Genomic DNA, 11,135 nt, shown 5'->3' on the forward strand with positions numbered 1-11,135 from the left:
CATGCAGTTGGTACTCTGTAACATCATCGTGAAAGTACTGGTCTTTCACTGTACATTTTCTGTGGACTGGGAGGCAGTGGGAATCATGCTGATGGTGATTTCTGCTTCCCAAAACTTGGACCTAGTAGAACTGTTTAGATTGCAGACATTTAAGTGATGATGCAGTCACGGAAAACAGTGTTTTGTGTTCGATGGGTACCTTTAACAGACTCTGAATGTCCAGATCAGAAAAGCAAAAGTCTTCATTCAGTTACTTAGCTTGAAGTCAGCAAGAGATTTTTTTAAGATCTCTTGCAGAAATGTGACGCTATTTTGTTTGGCTTTTTTGTAGTTACTGCAAAGTGGTGGGGAACAAAGCGAATAGATTATGCCTTGTATTGTCCAGATGTGCTGACAGCCTTTCCAACCGTGGCCCTGCCGCACCTCTTCCATGCCAGCTACTGGGAATCAACAGACGTTGTGGCCTTCATTTTAAGACAGGTCACTGATCTCTTTATTTTTCCTCTTTGCAACCCTGGGAAGATTCAATTAACAGTCTTTAATCTTTAGTTCAGTTACATGGCTAACTGTGGTTGCATCACATACAACTGGGTGTGGAAATGAAAGATGTGGATTTACTGGTGAGGTGAAGGAGGGGACAGTGAGCCCACCATTAGCACTGCTGCTGGTGTCTTGCTGCTGACCGTGTGACTGGGACGATGCGCTGTCCTGCATACCTCACCCCTCCTACCATGTATTTCCTACCATTTTTGAAGGAGTAGGCCATTTCCAGCCTTACTTACTTATGTATTTCCCTACTAAATATCAAATATTAGCATACATTTGATACTAAACCAGAAGTTTGAAAGTACTGCTCCCATAAGAAAATCAAGTCCCTCCAGAATGGAAAAACTGTTCAATAAGAATGTAAGTGTCGGCCAAGAGAGTGAAAGCGGTTCGTCTAGACAGTTAATGTGAACGTACAGCCTGTACCTCCTCCTGCTTTCATGGTGCTCTCGGCTCTGCAGTGTCATCCAGCTGGGGCAGCAGTGTACTTTCCCTTTCTTTGCCAAGTACCAGGACTCTCCAGGCCACACACCATTTATTAAAATATTGGTATAATTTCAGGTGATGAGGTATGAGAATGTAAATTTCAAGGAAAATGACAACCTGGATCCAGCAACACTGAGTCCATCCAATCCACGAGAAAAATGGCTACGCAAAAGGACACATGTCAAATTGAGAGTAAGTATAAATCTGAATGTATACGGCAACTATGAAACTTGGGTTTGGCAGCAATTTAAGTGGAGTTGATTTCCCAAAGCATGAATTCACTGAATATTACTAAAGAGCTGAAACCTGCTAATGTAATCCAGAGGCAAACAAGTTATCAGTTAGGGAACAAGAACAATTTATTCTTGGTTTATAACTACATGTTGGGATACAGAATATTTCTTTCTTTAAATAACAGAGGGGCTTTAAGTTAAGCAAAAAGGCTGTTTTTCTAATTTCTTGTATGCTAGATGAATTCATAACTCCAGAAAAGAATATTTTCTTCCTTCTTCAGATGCCACTTCAGTTACAAATGCCAGTTAAGATACGTATGTCTTGCACATAATTGTGTGGATCTATGGCACCACTCAAGGGTGAAAGATAATTTGCATTCCCTTAAATGTTCTCTCTTGACTGGTCATTTGAGCACTTCCACGAGAAAGTCTGCTCAGGAGCCCAGCATTTCTGGAAAGGTGGCTGCAGCTGAGGCAGCAGCACGGTTCTCCTAGGTGCTCTAAGGGGCACTGGGGTGCACCTCAGACATGCTGGCCAGGACTGTGTTTCTGTGTCACTGTTCATAATAACAGAATAGAGACAGGAGCCTCATGACAAAAGCAAACACTGCCCTGCCCACCTTCTGCTCTTATTTCAGAATGTGACTGCTAATCACCGAGCTAATGACGTCATTGCAGCAGAAGACGGTCCTCAGGTACTAGTTGGGCGCTTTATGTATGGACCTCTGGACATGGTAGCTTTAACAGGTGAAAAGGTAAAGTCTGAGTAATCAATTTCCTTCTTTTTCTGAACCAGCTTTTACTAGAAACACTGGCTGAACATAGCACACGTAGTACAGAGGAAGCCTTACAGTCAGGGGAAGTACATAACTAGCCCCCATCACTTGCCAAAAATATGCAGTAAGTGGGCTTTCCTGCTAGCTGAGCTTCTCCTCAGCTCTCATCCTTCTTAGGTGGTGCTGGCCATCTCCTCTGGTTACTGGTGAGTGTGCTGTGCAGTGATTTCTGAACCTGCCATCCGACTGTACCACCTACTGGAGACAACTATCTGAGCAGGGAGGAAAAAGAATATTGTAGTGGTTGGCAAATCACTGAAAAAAAAAATGTATATAGATCATTGTGTGCTGGCTAGTTGCCTTGAAGTCATATTTCCACTTCAGAAAGACAGGCATGAACAATAAGCTGTGTTTCTGCAGTGGGAAAACAGATTCTTATTATGTTTGGGTATTGAATATAATCTTGTTATTAAAATCTCTTGAAAGAAATTGCTAAGTAAAAATGTTAAGATTATTACTAGAGAGAATTCCATATTCAGTGAACTACTGATAGTTTTCATTTTAATTTTGAGGGGTTTCAAAACTATTAGAAATAATATCTGTGGAGTTTTTTACACTTGTATGTTTTTCCTCCAAGTATCTCAAGTGACTCTACATGAAAGGTTATATTTCATAATCTCTTGATGCGAAGAGGGAAAACTGAGCCAGAACAATTCAATGACACCGTCAGGAGAATGCTATTCTATCAGTTTTCACATCGGTACTGAAAAAAGAAAATGTTGATCTAAAAGGACTGTAGTTGTGCAGATTTTTCAGAATGCCCCATGCAAACTTAAGAAGTATATTTACAAACCACACATACACACACACATCACTCCTGTCTTTAATGGCTTGACTTGAGAACATTTATTAAAGGGGAGGACTAGAAGGTGAGAATACAATGGCTGAATAAAACAAAATCAGCAGAAAATCTCGACAAAATATTCCAGTTCCTGGTTAGGTCTTATATTCCTTTGCAGGTTGGAAGGAAGTTAGATTTTTTTAATAGCAAATTGTAAAAAAGTTTTGTCTTTCTTGCTGCTGCGGGTGTGTTGGAAATTCAGAAGTAGTGAGGGTACAAAGTGAAGTTTTTGGTTGATTTTGCAGGTTGATATCTTCATAATGACTGAGCCGTCTTCGGGTAGGTGGGTGTACTTTGACACGGAGATATCCAACAGCAGTGGCCGGATATCCTACAGCATACCCAAGCAGAAGAGGCTGAGGGTTGGTGTGTATCCCATCAAAATGGTGGTCAGGTAATAGCTCCAGTCTGGAACTGCAGCTGTGATGGGCTGTTGTGATCAGGAAGACTCCAACGTGTGTAAGATTGAAGTGGGTGTGGAGGGAGATTTTGGTCAGTTAGTTATCTTTTCTTGGTCTTGATTTGAAGATTCCAGATGTGAAGCAGTGATCATCTGTTCACTGGCCGGTTTGGAGGTGCCCAGGCCAATGGGTTTATCCCTACTGCAACACAAACCCTCCGTGCATTTCAATCGAGGAGCACTTGGTCTTGCAAAATATGGGGACTGGATGACTGCAGTCAGTCTTCTTGTGGCAAGGCTGTATGATGTGGGGTATTTTGCAGCCTATTCATTGGAGAAAAGACTGTTAAAGGGTATAGCTGTGTGTTCTTCAGACTGGTAAGAATGTTGTCGTGCTGAAATAAACAGTAGAGGGTGTACTCCCTTGCTCTCAGCCACCCGTCGATCGGTGATGCCAGGCTGATCAAGAGTTTCCTTAATAGTGCTTATTCTAAACTGGGGAGAAAAAACCCCAAAACAAAAACAGCACCTAAAAATAACAATTCACTGAAGTAAAATCAGTCAGCTCTCCAGCATTTCTTAAAAATCTCTACACTAAGTAAAGCATGAAGTGTGTGAAATAAAATTTGTTGGCCTAAGTGCAGTACTGGGGTAGCTGCGCTTTTAAAAAAATCTTATGTTTAATGGAAGTCCTGTTTGATTTAATACAGGTTTTAGTTTAATATTGCACTTAGATTTGAATTTCCTAGCCCCTTAGGAAGGCGCTTTACAGCTTCCTTTGAATCCCTGCTTTGGAGGCTGAATCAGTGGGACGGGTTTAGCTGAAACAGAAAGTGTTGTTACCCAGTTAACCAAGTCCACAGTCAGGTCACAATCATACGTGGTGCTCATTGAGGAGGAAGAGGTGTTTTACCGCGGTGTAATCGAACAGACAATCAATTAAAGAAAAGAGAGTTACTTAAAAACGAATTAAGGTGTGTTCAGAAGCTAAGCTGCCATGGACTTCTAGACTGCAGGAGTAAATTTCAAACAGGAATGAAAGAATTTGTCCTGTCTTTGCTCATTAACACACGTACTGCAAGAATGTTCGTCACCAGATATAAATTTCTAGACTATACAATAACCATCTTTCTAAAGGAAAGATGATGTATTCTTCAGATAATGTTTTTTAGGGAACATGAGGTCAGGGGCTGATAAGAGCCTTGGATTGCTTTGTGCTTTATTAGTGTCTCAATGTCCAGACCTCTTGGGGAGAGTACATCTTGAGAAGAAGATTGCATTTAAATGCTTTCCATGAGAAAAGCCATCTGTGATTGCATTTCTCTTCTGCTTTAGGTTTGGTTTGGGGTGGTGCTTTTTTTTTTTTTTTTCCCCCTCCTGGATTGGCCTTCCTGCTGTAATTTGCAAGGATAAGGGATGAATAATACTAGTGTTACCAACTGTTTATCTAACGGAGGAAAGCTGATTTGTGTAAGTACATGCCAGTGCAGGGAGCACACCGATTCTTCCCTTGGAACTTCTAATAATTTGCCAGTAACTGTAGGCCAATGGGAGAACAATGTAGCTAATGTCTGCACAAGTGTGTGCATACAGCGTTCCTTCTTACGTGGGTACAGACACATATATATAGACAGACGGTGTGTCTGAATACTTCAGGCTGTTTAGGGGGTTTTAGGGCTGTTCAGGTATTTAGACACATGATTTCTTATTCAAGTCAGCTTCCAAGTTTCTCTTTGGAAAGCTATTTCCTAAAAGTGTATGTTTTTAATTACCCCACATGGGACTGAAATCAGGAGCCCTATTTGACAGCGATTTTTGAAGCTGTAGATCCAAACAGATCTAATTGCAGGTCTTAACTAGAATGTGCAGAAAATGCATTCTGACATTTTGATTCTTAAATGTTTTTCTGGCTTTGACTCTGCAGAGGAGACCAGAGCAGTGCTGCAAGTTACCTGACTGTGCTTCCCCGAGGAATGGAATGTGTTGTGTTCAGCATTGACGGTTCGTTTGCAGCAAGCGTTTCAATTATGGGAAGTGACCCAAAAGTCCGAGCTGGGGCTGTTGATGTTGTCAGGTAAGTGAGGTTTGCACATTTCACTCTTTACATCTCTGACTTTCCGGTTTGAACACAATAGGAAGGAAAAGGGCAGAATAGTGGAGGGGTTTTTTTACTAAATAAACAACAGTTCTTTAAAGGCCAGGATCCTTTGCAGATACATTTCTATATGTGGTTGGACACCAGGTCTGCCTGACTTTCAGAGGAATCTTACAATGCTGTGGTTTACTTTGAAATTTATAGTTTAAGTTGCCTAAAGATTAAAAGTTGCTTCTTGGGGATATGGCCTTCAAGCGTGTGTGGTGAATTAATAATGATTGTGTATGTTCCTGTGATGGGCAAAGCATGTATTTTGTGTTTCACTAACTTGAAATAAGGACATATTTCTGAAGTAGAAGTATCGTGTGACATGAATGCAAGAGCGGGGTTTTGGGGAAAATTAAAAGGCCTGTTAATCCGTTCTAGCAAGTCTGTTAATGTCACACTGGATGGGGAAATAGCTTTCATTTGGGAACTTGCCTGGGAATGGAGGCATGTCAGTTTTCAAGGGGTTCTACTCCTTTTTAGCTGAAATGGCAGGAAAGCTCATTAAAAGTTTTGAAGGTAGCAGGACTTGATGCATAGCAAGGTCTATTCTAAATACTTTTTAAATAGCTCTCATATTTTGTGTAACATACTGTATAAGAATCTCTCTTGCTTCCCTCCGTTGCCTTTTAAGATGATGTTATTACTGAATTTCTTGATAGGAGCAGAAACTTAGGCATGCTGCTTTCCATGTGTGAATGATAACATTCAACTGCTAACTGAAGCTGTGCTGAGCAAAGAAATGCTGACCTGATCTGTGGGTATTGGTTCTCTTTCTGCATCTGCATAATTCACCTGCTGTTTCTGACAGGCACTGGCAGGATCTGGGATATCTGATTATCTATATTACTGGCCGTCCAGATATGCAAAAACAGCGTGTGGTTTCATGGTTGTCTCAACACAACTTCCCCCAAGGGATGATCTTCTTCTCAGATGGACTGGTTCATGACCCACTGCGACAAAAGACCATTTTTCTCCGGAATCTCATGCAAGAGGTACTAGAAACCTGTTGGTAGCCTTAAAACGTTTTTCCAGAGAATGTCATTCAGTGAAATTAGAGAACTCCCTTCCCTTTGAATAGTAAATCTCACTGGCCATCACAAAGTCCTCATTTCTTTTCTCGCTTTTTAAAGAGCAAGGAAGGCTGATAAACCATCCGAAGGGGCCTCCTGGCATGACAAATAAGTAAATGAACTGCTCGTTCTTTCCTGTCTGCGTATCTTAGTTCTGGCTGCTGAGCAGGCAGACAGCTTGAGCTTTCTGTGGTTTGCAGAATGAGGTTGTTAACAATGAACTCATTTGCTGCTTCATTGCAAAACAAGTGCCATCCTTGTAGAGCATAATGTTCAATAGAGCGTTCACTTTAGAAGTGATATTTGTTTCAGTGCCACATCAAAATTTGTGCTGCATACGGTTCCATGAAGGACATTTCTGTGTACAATGTCTTGGCTCTGTCGCCATCCCAGATCTACATAGTTGGACGATCAACAAAGAAATACCAGGCACAGTGTCAAGTAAGTAACTCTTGCTATTCCTGTAGAAAGTCCTAGGGGGAACAAGCATGTGTGTGAATGCACACACAGACACACGCACTCAAAAAAGATCAAGAGCAGAATGTTTCAGAGAAAGACGGGCAGTTTTGGGTTCAGATGAGGCATTTTCCGGCAGGGTGAATAGTAAAGAGAATCGCGTGATCACAGATTGTATCTGCAGGTGTGTGCATCGTGTGTTGCTGCATGCCAAAATGGAACAGGTCACTGAGAAAAAAAAAGTGAGGGGAGAGCAGTACTAGTACTCTGTAGGTATCGACCTGGGGTGCCAAAGACAGGAACTTAATTCCTCATAGAATGCGTAGGTTGAAGCAGCAATAACTTTTACTCCCTTTCTTTCCTTCCTTCCTGTTTCAGTTTCTCAGTGAAGGTTATGCAGCCCACTTGGCCTCGCTGGAGTTCAGTCTCCATTCACGACCCAAAAAGAACAACTCTCGGATGATCCTGAGAAAAGGCAGCTTTGGCCTCCACTCCCAGCCTGAGTTTTTGCGCAAGAGAAACCATCTCCGCAGGACTATGTCTGTACAGCAACCTGACCCACCGTCTTTGAACCCCAAGCCAGAGCGTGCGCAGAGCCAGCCCGAATCAGACAAAGATCATGACAGGCATTTGCCCTCCCTTGCTTGGGTCCGAGGTGGAGTTCACAAATTCGAATCTGTCCCCTAGGAAGCTTGGGAATATAGATCTTGGGTGCACTCCATTAACTTGCAGGCATGCCTCCAAGGTAATATTTAGGCAGCTTCAAACTAAGAGATACAGAGGAGAACCTGTACCTCAGAGTGTTTCCTGCTCTGGAATCTGCCTTCTCACACCAACTGGGGAACTCCCAGTCTTTTCCTCTTGACATGTTTATTGGGAAATTTTAAACCAGTCTAAAACTTTGGCAAGTGCTTATAACATCAAAGCAACGGGAAATAGCTTTGGCTATTCTTTGCAACAGATCTAGTCCAATGTGCAATAAGAGAAGCTGTGACAGGCTGATTTGACTCAGAGGGATTGTCCTATCAGCTAACTAGCTGCACCCAAACCAGTGTCAGCAGTAGGTCCCGTGGGTTACGGAGAAGGTTTACACTTGCAACCGTTATATCTGTTTCCACTTCACTTTCAGTAAAGTGGTAACACTTGGAAGGGAAGCAGATGTGGGAACTACAGTATTGGGTGGTCAGGATTTGTACAGCAAGATGCTTTTTGGGTGCCTTAAACCCAAGATTTCCTTTCAGCTTACAGTATTGGTGAGCAGACCCCAACGTGGGCACTCGTGTTTGTGTAAGGTGCTGGACATCAAGTAAATGGAAGAACTCCACTTACGAAGCAAACCATAAAAACTTCGTGTTAGAAATAAATGTGTCTGCCACAATTTGAAGCAGTTAGTGTTGCTGTATACAAAGTAATGTGCAAGTGTACAAAGATCACATTGTTTAGTGGAACCTGGTGACTCAAAATGTGTGGACTGCTCCAAGAAAGGAGATGGCTCTGACCATCCGTCTGAGAGACAGATCCTCAGATAGTAAGATAAAGGGAGCCCTTTTACTAAGGGATCTGCAAACTTCAGAGCAATCACTTTTTTTGTTATTCTAACTAGAATCTTTACACTGGAGGAGAAAAAAAGTAATGTAATTCCTATGGGTAAATTGTTTACCTTCTCGTGCTTTATAGCAACTCCTGTGTTAAAGACAATCTGTAGCGTTCAGAATTACAGCATTTGAGCTTCAAAGAACGGACATGCCAAATTACGGGTGCCAAACAGATGTTTTCCTACCGATTTAAATTCCTTTCAATGAACTTACTAGAAGTAAAATGTGTAAAATTTTTCCTAAGTGGTAATATTTCTAAGTGGTGGTGTTAGTTGAACATCGCAGCAGTTTGCAGATTCTTCACGCTGATGATTGCACTGCACTACGTTCACCAAGAGAGCTTTCCTTGCAGTGAAGTTACAAGTGCATATAAAAAGCCTTTTCTGGAAAGGTTAAAACCAAACTATTGACACTGAGAAAGTTTGAAGTCAGTAGATTTCTTTTGCAGCTTGGTTGGTTGTTTTTAATTTCAGGGAGTTGGGGTTGGAGGGTGTTGTGCCGTCCCCTTACATACAGGTTTTCTAGCCTGTAGCTAGACCAGAAACAGCCTCTCAATAAGTCTATTGATTAATGACTTTAGAAGGTAACGTGTAAAGAAACCAAGAAGTGTGATGGAAGGAAAACTTAAGACAGTGCAGAAGTAAACGTAAGTGTATACTCCCTGTTCACCCCAGAGTTTCGGTGTGCTTTTTGAAGAGCACAGTAATGTGGCATTTGCCTTAAAAGGCACTGGAGTAACTTATAAATGGAGATCTTTGATTTATGTTTTAGACGTTACTTGGCAGATTGTCAGCTACCTATTTCAAACTTCCTGCAAGAGCTCTGGCACATCAGTCATTTGGTTTTTATAACGTGTCCTTTAAGGGAAGGGGTAGTCCTTGCTGAAGATGTAGGGAAGATGTTAAAAGTTTGGCAGCTGCAATTGAGAGCAGGTAATTACATTACAAGAGGTTGAGTTTTTATGCTCTGTTGACAAAAGCAGCATTGGTTGATTGCAAAGTTCTTGGGAAGCGCTGGTTGTTGTGTAGCATGTCTCCTGACAGTGATCACTGTTCCTGCTGCAGAGCTCAAAGCTAATGTTTTTTCAGCCATCTACCTCTATCATCCAAGAGACTCCAAAATCTATTTTTCTTTTTAAGAAGCTGTAGTAGAAAAGTCTACTTCCTTTCAAAAGAGGGATCTGTGTGGAGTTCTGTGACTGTACGAAAGGCGCCTGAGCACAAGGTTAGAGAAATCTCCTAGGTTGTTAAGCTCTGTGTTTTACTCTTGCAGACATGATGTCATTTTGCAGGGTACCACGTCATGAAAACTCTGATTTTGTGTATTTCTATTCATAACTGGGTCACCTTTACAGTCATCACTGTGCTGGCTTCTCTTGAGAATATTACGAACTAACAGTCGTAGAACAAATGCTAGTGTGTGTGTGTGTGTGTGCATGATTTAGAGTGGTAACAATTTCAAAGTTTCTACACATGGTATTGAAATCAAGCTGAAAAACTGTTCCCTACCTTAGTTTCCTACAGATTGGAGCTCACGTGGCCTTTGCATAGTTCCAACACTCGTTACTGCTCAGGGACAGAATGGTTTATCTCCTGACCGCATGCCTCCAGCTGAGCACTTTGGCAAACAGTGATACAGGCATTACCTTGGAGGTTAAGGCTTCATGGTAAGGAAATGATCTTCTGGAACATTGGATGCATTTGTTTTGAAAGCACTCACCAGTGCTTGGAGCGATCCCTGAGGTTTGCCTGATGAATCACTAGTTTTATAGCCTAATTTTTAATCGTGTTTTCTCTGAAAACATCTCCCTGTGGTCAGAATTTTGGTTATACTTTGTCCACATGAAACTGCATGTAGTGCTTCATGGGTATTCAGTTTGTAACTGGATTTCAGTTTTACCTGTGCTTTCAGAGAAGGATTACCAGTCCTCCCGAGCAGGCCATTTGCTGAGGATAAGCTTGATCCTACGGTCGTCTTATTCTCTGATGGAAAGTCCTCACTGCTGCAGCCCCTGTGCAGTCGGCACTTACGCTCCGTAGGCGATGGAAGTGTTAAAGCATGCCCAGAGGGAAGGGGACAGAGAAGTCAGGCAGGAGTGGTGGGTGCCCAGGAAGGCAGGTTCGTCTCCTCAGTAGTTACAGCACCTTTAGTGCCTCCGGTTCGTTACAGAAAAGCACATTCTTTCAGCCTGCTGAATGGAGGAAACTGAAGTGAAACTGTGAAACACACCGCTGTTGTTCCGCTGGGTGCTAAGGCAGCAGAGCAGGCCACAGTTGGAAGCATTTACTTCTTTGCCCTGTTGATACGGACCCAGTTTTAAATTACTGTAAAAAATTGGCTGTGATTAATAGCAGTGGTAGACTTAGAGCTAGTGTAAAAACACACCCTCACAGCTGTGGTGTTTTGTGTGTGCGTGTGTGTGTGCGTGTAACTACTGGAAGACATGTTAAGTGAAGTTTTGGTTCTGCTTTCACAGCAAATTTGTAACCAATATACTTTATAAAAACAAAAAAAAAAAACAAACAAACA

The 11,135-nt window shown here is 42.0% G+C and overlaps 1 protein-coding gene across 1 annotated transcript in view; it reads left to right on the forward strand.

The window, feature by feature from the left end:
- PITPNM3 (PITPNM family member 3) overlaps positions 1-7,947 on the forward strand; it is a gene marked incomplete at its 5' end in the record, with an annotated part of 68,284 nt that extends 60,337 nt beyond the window's left edge. The window contains 8 exons of the mRNA XM_010142684.1: positions 332-480; positions 1,108-1,224; positions 1,904-2,020; positions 3,188-3,336; positions 5,267-5,416; positions 6,294-6,477; positions 6,868-6,996; positions 7,390-7,947. Of these exons, the coding sequence (XP_010140986.1) occupies positions 332-480; positions 1,108-1,224; positions 1,904-2,020; positions 3,188-3,336; positions 5,267-5,416; positions 6,294-6,477; positions 6,868-6,996; positions 7,390-7,698 (1,304 nt within the window). The remainder of the gene's footprint in view (positions 1-331; positions 481-1,107; positions 1,225-1,903; positions 2,021-3,187; positions 3,337-5,266; positions 5,417-6,293; positions 6,478-6,867; positions 6,997-7,389) is intronic.
- Positions 7,948-11,135: the final 3,188 nt, after the last annotated feature.

The sequence above is a fragment of the Buceros rhinoceros genome, unplaced genomic scaffold (genome assembly GCF_000710305.1).
Source record: "Buceros rhinoceros silvestris isolate BGI_N320 unplaced genomic scaffold, ASM71030v1 scaffold4999, whole genome shotgun sequence".
In the NCBI taxonomy this organism is placed as follows: Eukaryota; Metazoa; Chordata; class Aves; order Bucerotiformes; family Bucerotidae; genus Buceros; species Buceros rhinoceros.